At 68.4% G+C, this 10,995-nt stretch overlaps 2 protein-coding genes across 2 annotated transcripts; both read right to left on the minus strand.

The window, feature by feature from the left end:
- Nucleotides 1–756: 756 nt before the first annotated feature.
- PPIA (peptidylprolyl isomerase A) lies at nucleotides 757–2,749 on the minus strand. The gene is made up of 5 exons (XM_065745033.1): nucleotides 2,617–2,749; nucleotides 1,630–1,660; nucleotides 1,468–1,556; nucleotides 1,173–1,345; nucleotides 757–1,078 (listed from the first exon to the last, which is right to left on the minus strand). The coding sequence occupies exons 1-5, from the start codon at nucleotides 2,683–2,685 to the stop codon at nucleotides 943–945; spliced, it is 498 nt and encodes a 165-aa protein (XP_065601105.1). The 5' UTR covers nucleotides 2,686–2,749; the 3' UTR covers nucleotides 757–942.
- A 402-nt stretch (nucleotides 2,750–3,151) lies between these two features.
- ZMIZ2 (zinc finger MIZ-type containing 2) lies at nucleotides 3,152–10,774 on the minus strand. The gene is made up of 19 exons (XM_065745018.1): nucleotides 10,705–10,774; nucleotides 9,787–9,882; nucleotides 9,542–9,656; nucleotides 8,054–8,256; nucleotides 7,787–7,976; nucleotides 7,465–7,704; nucleotides 7,237–7,389; nucleotides 7,092–7,157; nucleotides 6,841–7,012; nucleotides 6,188–6,332; nucleotides 5,888–6,098; nucleotides 5,706–5,811; nucleotides 5,470–5,627; nucleotides 5,327–5,394; nucleotides 4,629–4,697; nucleotides 4,340–4,563; nucleotides 4,096–4,247; nucleotides 3,851–4,024; nucleotides 3,152–3,389 (listed from the first exon to the last, which is right to left on the minus strand). The coding sequence occupies exons 2-19, from the start codon at nucleotides 9,834–9,836 to the stop codon at nucleotides 3,282–3,284; spliced, it is 2,604 nt and encodes an 867-aa protein (XP_065601090.1). The 5' UTR covers nucleotides 9,837–9,882; nucleotides 10,705–10,774; the 3' UTR covers nucleotides 3,152–3,281.
- Between the last annotated feature and the right edge of the window lie 221 nt (nucleotides 10,775–10,995).

Here is a 10,995-nt window from a genome sequence, read left to right on the forward strand (position 1 = left end):
CGCCGTGCCATGCCGTGCTGAGCAGCGCCGTGCCATGCCGTGCTGAGCAGCGCCGTGCCATGCCGCGCCGTGCCATGCCGTGCTGAGCAGCGCCGTTCCATGCCGTGCTGAGCAGCGCCGTGCCATGCCGCGCCGAGCAGCGCAGCGCCGTTCCCGCACCTGCCGTACGTGGTGCAGGGCGCGCCGGGGCCCTGCTGGGGGCGACACTTCGCCAAACCTCGGGCGGGGGTCCCGGGCAGGGCACTGCCCAAGCTGGGAGCACTGGAGTTCTGCCGGAGCTCCCTGGACTGGGGTTACTGGGAGCCCCCCAGGGCATGCAGACATCTCCACGTCCTCCCAGACGCAGACCCCGCCCCGCGCTGCAGGCAGAGCCGAGGACCTCCCCACATCCTAAAGAAAGGAGCACACCCCCGTGCCTATTCGTGGGGCAGATACACGTTCCATTCTCCCCCCCCTCAAATTGAGGCTGGGGACCAACTCCCTCAGCCTCCACTCCCCACCCTTACTGTACACATCCCATGAGCGGGAGCTCCAGAGCAGCACATCAGTTTTCCGTTACAGAGGTGCAGGCGTTACTGCAACCCCCACAACCCTGGGGGGATCCCTCACCACCTGAGGGCACAGCTCAGGAGGCAGCAGCCCCTACTGAGCATCGTGCCAGCTCACACCAGAGGCCAGCAGGAAGGGGGGCCCAGTGCGACGGGGACTCCCACTCTGTGCCCCCCCCCCCCGCCAGCAATGAGAAGAACAGCACACGGTGGTTTAACTCGTTTTATTTAGACTCATAAACATAACTCTGCAGTCCGGCTGGACTGTGCACATGCGGCGAGACCCAGTAGAAACGCAGCAGTAAGTCAGGAAGGAGCATGAGGGGAAGGGGGGGGCTGCACCAGGCGAGCTGCCCGGGCTGCAGGTGGAATGTCAGGCGTTAAGACGCAGGGTTTATGAGAGCTGCCCACAGTTGGAAATGGTGATCTGCTTGCTCGTCTTGCCGTCTTTGGAGCCGCAGCGCTCCATGGCCTCCACCACGTTCATCCCCTCCTTGACGCGGCCGAAGACAACGTGCTTGCCATCCAACCTGTGGAGAAGTGCAGGTTGTGTGTGTGGGGGGGGAACCACCGCCTCCCCCCCAGGTCACAGCATGAGGCTGCCCCCCCTCCCCCCGCGCTCACCACTCGGTCTTGGCAGTGCAGATGAAGAACTGGGAGCCGTTCGTGTTGGGGCCGGCGTTGGCCATGGACAGGATGCCAGGCCCCGTGTGCTTCAAGATGAAGTTCTCATCCGCGAACTTCTCCCCATAAATGGATTTGCCTCCGGTGCCATTGTGGCGCGTGAAGTCACCGCCCTAAAGAATATATATTATTTCTGGTTATGGCATCGCCACGGCCACGTGGGAAGCGATGCACCGTATCAGCAGGGAGAGGACACTGGGTCCCCCCTAGGGGAGCTCTGGGCACCATTACACACCTGACACATGAAGCCAGGGATGATCCGGTGGAAGCAGGAGCCCTTGTAGCCAAATCCTTTCTCACCGGTGCTCAGCGCACGGAAGTTCTCTATTGAGCAGAGAAAGAAGGGTGAGCACAGCCCAGCGACACAAGGGGAGCAGCCCCGCTGCCCTAAACCCACCTGCAGTTATGGGCACCTTGTCAGCGAAGAGCTGCAAAGAGAGACGAGGTCATCATCACGGGGGGGGGGGCTGCGGCACTGCTCACCCCCCCCCCCCCCGGCCGCTGCGTGCCGGCAGCTCTGCGGCATCTGGAAACTGCGCCGTCACGAGGGCGGCATCCCAACCAGCCCTGCTATGTGCTATGGGGGAACGCCGGGCTGGCACCGACCCTCAGACCCACAGCTGACCCCACACCTGGATTCCTGACCCCAAAACCCACATATGATCCCAATCTCAACCCCAGACACCCCCCCCTCCACCCCAACCCCCAGCCCCAGCGATGCACCACGACCTGAAAACAAACCCAAACCTCAGCAGACCCTCACACCCCAACCGGACCCTACTGCAACACCCCAAACCCAGGCGGCAAAGCCCCGCGGTGACGCCCCAACCCAAAACACAGCCCTGTGGGAACCCCACAGCCGAGCGCCAAACCCGAACCCCACAAAACCCCCGAACCCACGTGACCCCCCCCCCCCCCCACAAAACCACGATCCCAAATCCCAACACCGAACCCCCAAATCCCGACCTCCGCGATCGAAACCCCACCGCACCATCCCAACCCTCAAAGCCCCCACGCCACCGCCCCCCCCGCCCCAAACCCCGGCTGATAGGAGACCACGCTTCTCCGTACCGTAACCCCCCACCCCCCCACCCCCACGTGGCGGAGCCTCAGGGCGCTGCCCCCCCAAGAATGGATGGGGGAAGGGGGGGGGGGGGGGGGGTGTGCGGCGGCCCCGCTCACAAAATGGCGGCGGCGCGCGTTGCGGCGCGGCCCCACAGCACTGCCCGCCCCCCCCTCCCCCCCCCATCTCCCTCCTTTGTTCCCCGCGCGGCGCTCCCCGCCCCGGCCCCGAGGGGCGCCCCGGCCACGTGGAGCCGCCCCCACGCAGCCCATCCCCCCCTCCCTCCCTCATACCCCAACCCCCGGTCCCCACAGCGCCCACCTCGAAGGTGACGCGGCCCAGGGGTTCGCCGTTGGCGGCGATGTCGAAGAACACGACGGGATTGGCCATGGCGGCGCGGGTAACGGAGGGCGGCGGCGACACAGAGCGGCTCGGACAGCGCGGCGCAGCGGAAAGAGAGCGCCTGCTCGACGCCGTTATATATGGGGCGCGCCGCCCGCCTCCCGTAGCGCGGCGACCAATCACTGCGCGACGCGTCACGGAGCGACGGGGGCGAGGGCCAATGGGAGCGCGTGAAGGGAAGGGGGGAAAGGAGAATGAAAAAGAGGGGAGGGGGTGGCGGGCGGGGAGGGGCGGGGCGGGGCCGGGCGCGCGCGGGCTGCGGCGGGTGCGGGGCAGGGCGTGGCGCGCATGCGCGAGGCGGGGGGGGGAGGATGTGAGCGGCGGGAACGCGCACGTGGAGGTGGGGAGGGGGTGTGCGCGCCCCCGAGCCCAGCCCGCACCCTGCCATCAGCCCCCCCCACCCCCCCGAACTTTACCAGACCCCTCCCCACGCGGGGCATGGACACGCGTGAAGCCCACGGGAGAGAAAGGCTTTAATGGAGCGGGGCGGTAGTGTTTGTACATATGTACAGCGCTGCACTTCTGTGGGCCGGGGCCGTCCGTGGGGCCGCCCGCTGCCCCCCGGGGCCGGGGTGGGAGGGGGCTCAGTTGCTCTCGAAGAGGGCGAGCAGATCGTCGTTGGTGCTGCTGGGCAGATCGGGGGGGCCCAGGTAGGACAGCAGCTCCTCGGGGTTGGTCAGCTCGGGCAGCAGCTGGGGGGGGGGGGGCAGAGGTGGGGCAGCGCAACCACAACCCCCCCTGAAACCACTGATAAACCCCTCCCATCGAGCCCCCCCCCACACAGCTCCCCCCCACAAACCACCCCAACAAACCCAGGGGCGTCCCCGGGGTGACCCAAAGGACAGCACGTGTCACACCACGGCACATCCCCATAGGACACCAAGGGGCGCTGAGGGGCACGAGGCACAGTGGGCACACCGGGGAACCACGAGGGGCCCCACGGGGACACGGGGGGGGGCACTGAGGGACAGCCCTAAGGGGGGGGGGGGGCACTGAGGGACACAAAGGCACAGCTCCATGGGGACACGTGGAGCCCCACGTCGTGATGCTCCATAGGGATCCTGGGGGGCACTGAGGAACACCTCCATGGGGACGCGGAGGGACATTACAGCACAGCCCTGAGAGGACACTGAGGGACCCCCCGAGTACTCACATCCAGCGCAGGCTCTGTCCCATCCCCACTCCCCGTGGCAGCACTGAAGGTGACATCGGGGCCGGCGCTGCCTGGCGGGGGCCGGGGGGGGGGCACGGCGCGGTGCTGGGCCAGGCTGCCCATGGCGTGCAGACCGGCAGCGTGGGGGGGCTCCATCCTGCCGGCGGGAGGCAGCTGCGGGGACAGCGGCCTTCAGCACCCCACCACCACCCCCTCCTCCTCCTCCTCCCCCCCCCGTCAATGACCTGTCCGGGCAGGGGGGCGGCGGGCGGCTTGTCGGGGGGCAGCAGCTCGGGTGGGAAGGAGGCGGGTGGGGCGAAGTCCCCGAGTGTCGGTGTGCCGGGGGCGGCGGGGGGGAACGGTTCAGGGTACACCGTGGGGGCCGGGAACGCGGAGCCTGCGGGAGAAACGGGGTGAGCACGGCCATGGGCACCGAGGGCGGGGGGGGGATGGGGGTGGGGGGATAAGGGGGCACACCGCCCTGCTCACCCTGTGCCCCATACTCAGCTGTCGGGGCGGCGAAGGGCGAGGAGCCGGGCCCCAGCGCCGCGATCATCTCCATGATGTTGGGCAGCACCATGTGCGCGGGGCTGGCGGTGCGGCAGCGCTTCAGAGCCGGCCCGTCCGCCTCCTCCTTGATGTGCACGTCGGGTTTCACGGGCACTGGCTTCCAGCTGCACGTCGGGTCGATGGTGATCTCCTCGTAGTCCGAGCTGCAGGCAGAGGGCATGGCACGGGGCGGCACAGCCACGCGGGGGCAGGGGGCAGCAGCACTCACCTCTGGATGTAGATCAGGATGCCCAGCATGTACTGGTCCACCTCCAGCCCTTCCAGCAGCGCTGTCTTACTGCGGGAGGCACAGTGGTGAGGGGATGGCAGGGGACAGCCCCCTGGGTAGAAGCAGAGACGTTGAGGGACACCAAGGGACGGCCCCATGCAGACACCGAGCAATGGCCCCATGAAGACACCATAGCACAGCTCTGCTGGGACACCGGGGGACATCCCCGTGGGGACGCTGAGGCGCGGGTCAATGAGAGCACAAGATGCCAAGGGACACCCATAGGACAACTTAAAACAGGCAGAGGGACGCCAAGGGACATCCCCATGAGGACACTGAAAGATGCCAAGGGACAACCTCACGGGGTTACAGCTCCGTGGGGACGCCAAGGGACATCAAGAGATGTCTCCTTAATGGGGACAGCTACGTGGGGTCACTGAAGGACACGTGGTTTTATCCCCATGGGAACACAGGGGCATGCCTCCATGGGGATGCTGAAGGGACACAGCTCCGTGGGGACACTGAGGAACAAGGGATGTCCTCGTGGGGACGCAGAAGCACAGCTCTGTGTGGGCACCAAGGAGTGACCCTGCACGGGCACCGAGGCACAGCTCCACCGGACCACCACAGGACAGACACCCAGGGACGCTGAGGCACAACCCCACGGGGACACCCCAGTCCCACAGGGTCACACTCACTTGCACACAGGACACCGCCACGTGCCCCGCTCGCAGTTGAGCTGCAGGTAGGACTCCAGGTCGAAGCACTGCAGGACAGACGGGGTTGAGCCGGCGCCCACCGGGGCTCCCGTCCCACCCTGTCCCACCCCCTCAGCACCCACCTGGATGTGGCGGCAGTCGTGCCCCCGGGCGGGCAGCTGGATGCGGCGGAAGGTGATGGGGCACTTGAGGGACACCTTGATGGCCGTCTGCTCCACCCCATCCTCCCCGTTGGGCCCCGGGGTGCCCGGGATGGTCCCGCTGCTGAAGTTCCTCTTAACTTTGGGAAAGGGGTGAGACGCGGGGTGAGGAGGGGGCCGCCATCCCCACGCCCCCCTCCCCCCAGCCCAGCACTCACTTTTGGTGATGCAGTGCTCTGCGGGCAGCAGCCGCTTCTTGATGAGACCCTGCAGGACCGAGCGCACCGAGGGCCGGTGCACCAACTGCAGCACGAAGAGATGCGACTGCGGGGCGACAGCGGGGTGAGCCGCAGCCCCCCACCCCACGGCAGCCCCCCGCCCGCCCCACGGCCCCGCTCACGCAGCAGCAGGCGGTGACAGTGATCTGGATGGTGTTGCGGCCGGGCTGGCAGACGTGCTTCAGGTACAGTGGTTTGTGGGAGGTCTTGTTGTCGCCGCGCTCGATGGTGAGCGGCGTGGCGTTGACGCTGACCTGCACCGAGGCCGGCCAGTTGGTGTTCATCTGTCGGTCCTCGTGGTGGTAGCACTTGAACTGCAGCTCCAGGTCGGGCCTGGGGGGCAGCAGGGTGGGCACGGGGAGATTGGGGGGGGGGGCAGCTTACCCTCCCCCCCCCCGCCACCCCCGTGGCACTGCCCTGACCTCATCATCAGCGTCTTGTAGACGGAGTCGCGTAGCTGGAAGACGTGGTTGCTGACAGCCAGGTTGTGCTGCAGGCGGAAGGGCTCCAGCACCACGCCATCGCGCACGGGGAAGGTCAGGCGCAGCTCCTCACCCACGGGCGGCCCTGCAGGGACGGGGGGTGGGCAGGGGACATCATGGGGTGGCCAGGGACCTTGGGTGGACATCCACGGGGGATCAGTGGGTGCCGTGGAGTATCAGTGGGGTGGCAGCGGGTGGCAGTGGATGGGCAGAAGGGGTTTGGTGGGTGTCAGCAGGGTCTCAGTGGGATCTCCGTGGAGGTCAATGAGTGCTCAGTGGGGTCTCAGTGGGAGTCGACCCACCCCACGCTGAAGAACTGCCCACGAGGCCCTGCCCCCCCCACACTAGCTGCCCCCACCCCCCTTGAAAGCCCCTCCCCCAATGCCCCACCCTACACCAAGCCCCACCCACACCGATGGCCACGCCCCATTCATGGCCACGCCCAAGCTCTCATTGGACAGCTCACACGAGCCTCACCCCAGGCCACACCCCCTCCCCGTAGTCACACCCCCTCGAGCCAAAGCCCCGCCCACCCCCTGCAGCACCGAGCCCTTAAAGGGGCAACGCCACAGAGGACCCCCAACAGCTCCTACCTGAGGGGGAGGGATGCAGGGCAGCCATGCCAGGCTTCACGTCGGGCAGGAAGGGTGCCTTGACATCCTGGCCCGGGGACATGTAGGGTGCCATCCCGCTCCCTGGCGTCATGGGTGGTGTGGGATTCCCGGGAATGGGAGAGCTGGGATACCCCGGGACCGCCCGCCCCGGCTGTGGGGACACCACCACCGTCACTGTCACCGTGCGGCGGTGCCGGCAGCCCCACAGCTCCCGCAGTGCCGGCACTCACCCCACTGACGGCCGCCTGGCTGTAGGAGCCGAAGCTGCCGCCCTGTCCGTTGAACTGCTCGGCCGCCTGCGGGGGTGGGGACACCCCAAGGTCAGCACCGCACGCCCCACAGCGCCCACCCCACGCCCGCCACACCCTCCCGTACCTTATAGTACGCCCCGCTGCCGCCCGCAGCAGAGAGGTACTGGCCCATGCCCGGCTGCATCCTGTGCCCGGGGTAGGACGGGGACGGCGCTGAGGACTGGGGAGCGCTGGGGGGGTACTGCCCGCCCTGCAGGTACTGCTGCGCCGGGTACCCCTGCGGGCACACGGTCAGCACAGCCCCGGCAGCACGGTGCCGCCGGCCGCCCCGCAGCCGCGGTGCCGCACTCACCTCGCCGGCGTACGCGCGCTTGACGCTGTGCCGCGGGAGCTGCTGCCCGGGGGGGGGCCCAGGGTAGGCGTGCTGGGGCAGCCGCTGTGTGCCATACAGGGCGCCCACGCCGGGCGCCCGCGCGGGCCCCACGCCCATGGGGGCCATGACGCTCGCCATGCCGCCGGGGCTGAGGCCGGCGGGGCCGCGCGGCGCGGCGTGGGGCAGGAACTGGCTGCCGAAGGGCTGCCCCGCTCCCATCTGCGGAGCAGAAACAGCGGTCGGTGCTGTGCCCCCCCCACCCCCACGTGCCACCGCCCTTGCCCCGCGTCGCTGCCCTTACCGCGCCGTACTGGCTCAGCTCCTGGCTCTGCTTCTCCTGCAGCGCTGCCACCGTGGCCGTGGCCGTGGCGGTGGCGGTGGCGGCAGCGGCGGCCACAGCGGCTGCGGCGGCTGCTTGGGTGAAGTCGGCAGTGGGAGGCGGGCGGGCGGCGTGTGCCGGGAGCCCCATGGCGCCAGGGCTGCCCGTGTAGCTGCGGAGCACAGACGGTGGAGGTGGGCGCCCCGTGGCCGTGCCAGGCGTCACCGCGCCGTGCCGCGCCGGCATTACCTGGGGGCGAAGCCGGGCCCGCCGGGGTAGGAGCCGCGGCTGTAGACGCCCTGCTGCACGTAGCCCTTGGTGGGAGCCGACTCGGCAAAGGGCGGCTGCGCCAGGAACTGCGGAGAGCTCATCCCTGAACCGGCACCCGCCACGCCGGGCAGCAGCGGGGTGCTGGAGCTGCCGCTCCCGGGGCCCATGGGGCTGCCGAAAACCTGCGGGGGGATGTGGGGTCGGGGAGGGGCACGGGGAGCTGCTGACTCCGCCAACTGCGTGGCGGGAGCGGGCAACGCCGGGGGGCTCAGTGCTTTGAGTGTGTGTGGTCGGTCAGTGGGGTCCGAGTGGGGGTCAGTGGGATCTCAGTGGGGATCAATGGGGTCTCAGTGTCAACAGATGGTCAATGGGGTCATAGTGGTGGTCAGTGGAGTCAATGGGATCTCAGTGGGGGTCGATGAACAGTCAATAGGAACTCATTGGGTGTTAACAGGGTCTCAGTGGGGGTCAGAGGAAAGTCAGTGGGATCTCAGTGGGGGTCAGTGGGGTCCTAGTATCAATGGATGGTCAATGGGATCTCAATGGGGGTCAATGGAAGTCAATGGGATCTCAGTGGGGGTCAATGGAAGTCAATGGGATCTCAATGGGGGTCAATGGAAGTCAATGGGATCTCAATGGGGGTCAATGGAAGTCAATGGGATCTCAATGGGGGTCAATGAACAATCAGTAGGAACTCACTGGGCGTCAACAGGGTCTCAGTGGGGGGTCAGTGGGGTCCTAGTATCAATGGATGGTCAATGGGATCTCAATGGGGGTCAATGGGATCTCACACTCGTTGGGGTCTCAGTAGGTTTAAAGCCAATGGGAACTCACCGGGTGTCAGTGGATGGTCGATGGGATCTCAGTAGGGGTCAGTGGGGTCTCAGTGGTTATCAGCGGGGTCTGAGTGTCAGTGGACAGTCAGTAGGGTCTCAGTGAGTGCCAGTGGGGTCTCAGTGAGGGGTCAGTGAAAGGCCAATGGGATCTCAGTGGGGGCTCAATGGATCTCAGTGGGCAGTTGATAGGATCTCACTGTCAGTCAGCGGAGTCTCAGTGGGTCTAAGAGACGGTCAGTGGGGTCTCAGGGTCAGTGGGGTCTCAGGGTCAGTGGGGTCTCAGGGACCGTCAGTAGGATCTCAGTAAGGGATCAGTGTACGGTCAGTGGGATCGCAGTGGAGTTTAATGGGTTCTCAGTGGATTTCAAGAGTCAGGCAGCGGGGCCTCAGTGGGCACCAACGTTAAGTCAGCGGGGTCTCAGCATCAATGGGAGCTCAGTGGGGGTCAGTGGGGTCTGGTCTCAATGGGGTCGCCCCACCCAACACGTAAGAGCCCCCCACAAAGCCCCACCCGTGCCAGTTGACCCCACCCCCTCCGGGAAGCTCCTCCCCACCCAGCCCCACCCTCACAGGGCAGCCCCTCCCCAGTACTGCCAGGACCTCTGGGGGGGGGGGCAGGGCGTCAGGGTACCTGGCTCTGGGAGGTGTTGCTGACACCCCAGACGGTGGTTACCACGGAGAGGGATCCCGCCGGCTGATTGGTGCTCGGTTGCCAGGGAACAGCCTCATATGCAAATGAACCATCACTAGAAAGAAAAACAACTTAATTAGGGGAAGGGGTTGGGGGGGGGTTGGGGTGGGGGGGGGGGGACACGGACAGGGGAAGATGGCACGCACCGGGCGGTGGTTGTGGGGTGGCCGTGGGGCGGCACTCACCCGTGCGGTGTGGGCGGCAGCGACGGTTTCATGGGGTTCATGGAGTTCATCGGGCGCCGCAGTGGGCGCTGCGGGACGGCGTCACCGTCACCGGGGCTGCGGGGGGGGCGGGGGGGGGACAGGAAGTGGGCACCGGGCGAACTGCGGGGCACTGCCCCCCTCCCCCCCCCCCCCCCCGCCCTCCGGTGCGGAGCTCCCGTGGGCACAGCCCCCCCTCCCCCCCCCCCTCCCGGCACTGGGACTTGGCGTCCTGCCCGGCATGGCACGGCACCGCCGGCACGCGCCTGCCCCACTGCCACGCGGGAGGGGCTCAACGCGACCCCCACGGGGCTGCGGGACAGCGCTGGGCCGGGGGCGGCACAAACCCCATCCCAGGGTCACCCCCACGGGGGACGGCGCCCCTTCCGCTGTCACCGCTCGGGTCACCCCTGGGGACGCGGCAACCAATCCCCCCCCCCACCTCCCCTCCTCCCATCGCTGACAGCGGGGCGGGGGAACCCGCGGGGACTTCCCCCGCCCCCCCCCGGGGTGGGGGGGGCCCCATTCCTCCCCCCGGGTATTTCCCAACCCCCCCCCCCCCTCCCACCCGAGCGCAGCGCGACGCTTTCGGTTCCCCCCCGGCCCCGCGCGGGGGTGCTGAGATGGGGGCGGCTGCGCGCGCCGCGCTGTCAGCGGGGCCGGGGGGGGGGGGCCCGTGGGACACCCCCGAATCCATCCTCGCATCCCGACGCGGCCGGGGAGGGGGTCCTCCACCCGGCGAACGCCGACGATCCCACTCGGGGGGGGGTCGAGGTATTTTCAGCCGCAGCGCGGATCGGCGCGCCCTGCGCGCATCCCCCCCGACACCGTACGCCCCCCACCCCCCCTCCTCTCCCCACGGGGTCCCCGCGGCCCCCCCGGCCCCGGCCCCGCTCTCACCGTGCCGAGCGGCCCAAGATGGCCCTGGCGGCGCCGTGCGCGCGCGGCTGCGCGGAAGCTGCGCGGGATTTTCAGCCCGCGCGCGGCCCCGGCTCCATAGTGCGGCCCTGGGGAGGGGGGGAGGGGGGGGAAGGGGGGAGGGGGGGGCGCGGGGCGGGGCCGAGCCGGGCCGAGCCGAACTGGGCCGAGCCGAGCCGAACCCGCGCCGCCGCGCACAATGGGGCCGAGGGCTCATCTGTATGCGCGGCCCCGCCCCCCCGGCCCCTCCCCCAACCCCTCCTCTCCCCCCCT

Source organism: Cyrtonyx montezumae, unplaced genomic scaffold (genome assembly GCF_038088225.1).
Source record: "Cyrtonyx montezumae isolate F1298 unplaced genomic scaffold, pur_monq_1.0 scaffold_33, whole genome shotgun sequence".
In the NCBI taxonomy this organism is placed as follows: Eukaryota; Metazoa; Chordata; class Aves; order Galliformes; family Odontophoridae; genus Cyrtonyx; species Cyrtonyx montezumae.

What these genes read in the sequence shown, in the direction of transcription:
- PPIA (XM_065745033.1), bottom strand. Translation starts at nt 2,685, where the DNA reads ATGGCCAATCCCGTCGTGTTCTTCGACATCGCCGCCAACGGCGAACCC. An exon ending in CAAGGTGCCCATAACTGCAG is followed by an intron (nt 1,557 to 1,629) that starts GTGGGTTTAGGG and finishes TCTGCTCAATAG; the next exon opens with AGAACTTCCGTGCGCTGAGC. An exon ending in TGCACTGCCAAGACCGAGTG is followed by an intron (nt 1,079 to 1,172) that starts GTGAGCGCGGGG and finishes ACTTCTCCACAG; the next exon opens with GTTGGATGGCAAGCACGTTG.
- ZMIZ2 (XM_065745018.1), bottom strand. Translation starts at nt 9,836, where the DNA reads ATGAACTCCATGAACCCCATGAAACCGTCGCTGCCGCCCACACCGCAC. An exon ending in CTGCCGCCCACACCGCACGG is followed by an intron (nt 9,657 to 9,786) that starts GTGAGTGCCGCC and finishes TTTTCTTTCTAG; the next exon opens with TGATGGTTCATTTGCATATG. An exon ending in GGGCCCGGCTTCGCCCCCAG is followed by an intron (nt 7,977 to 8,053) that starts GTAATGCCGGCG and finishes TGTGCTCCGCAG; the next exon opens with CTACACGGGCAGCCCTGGCG.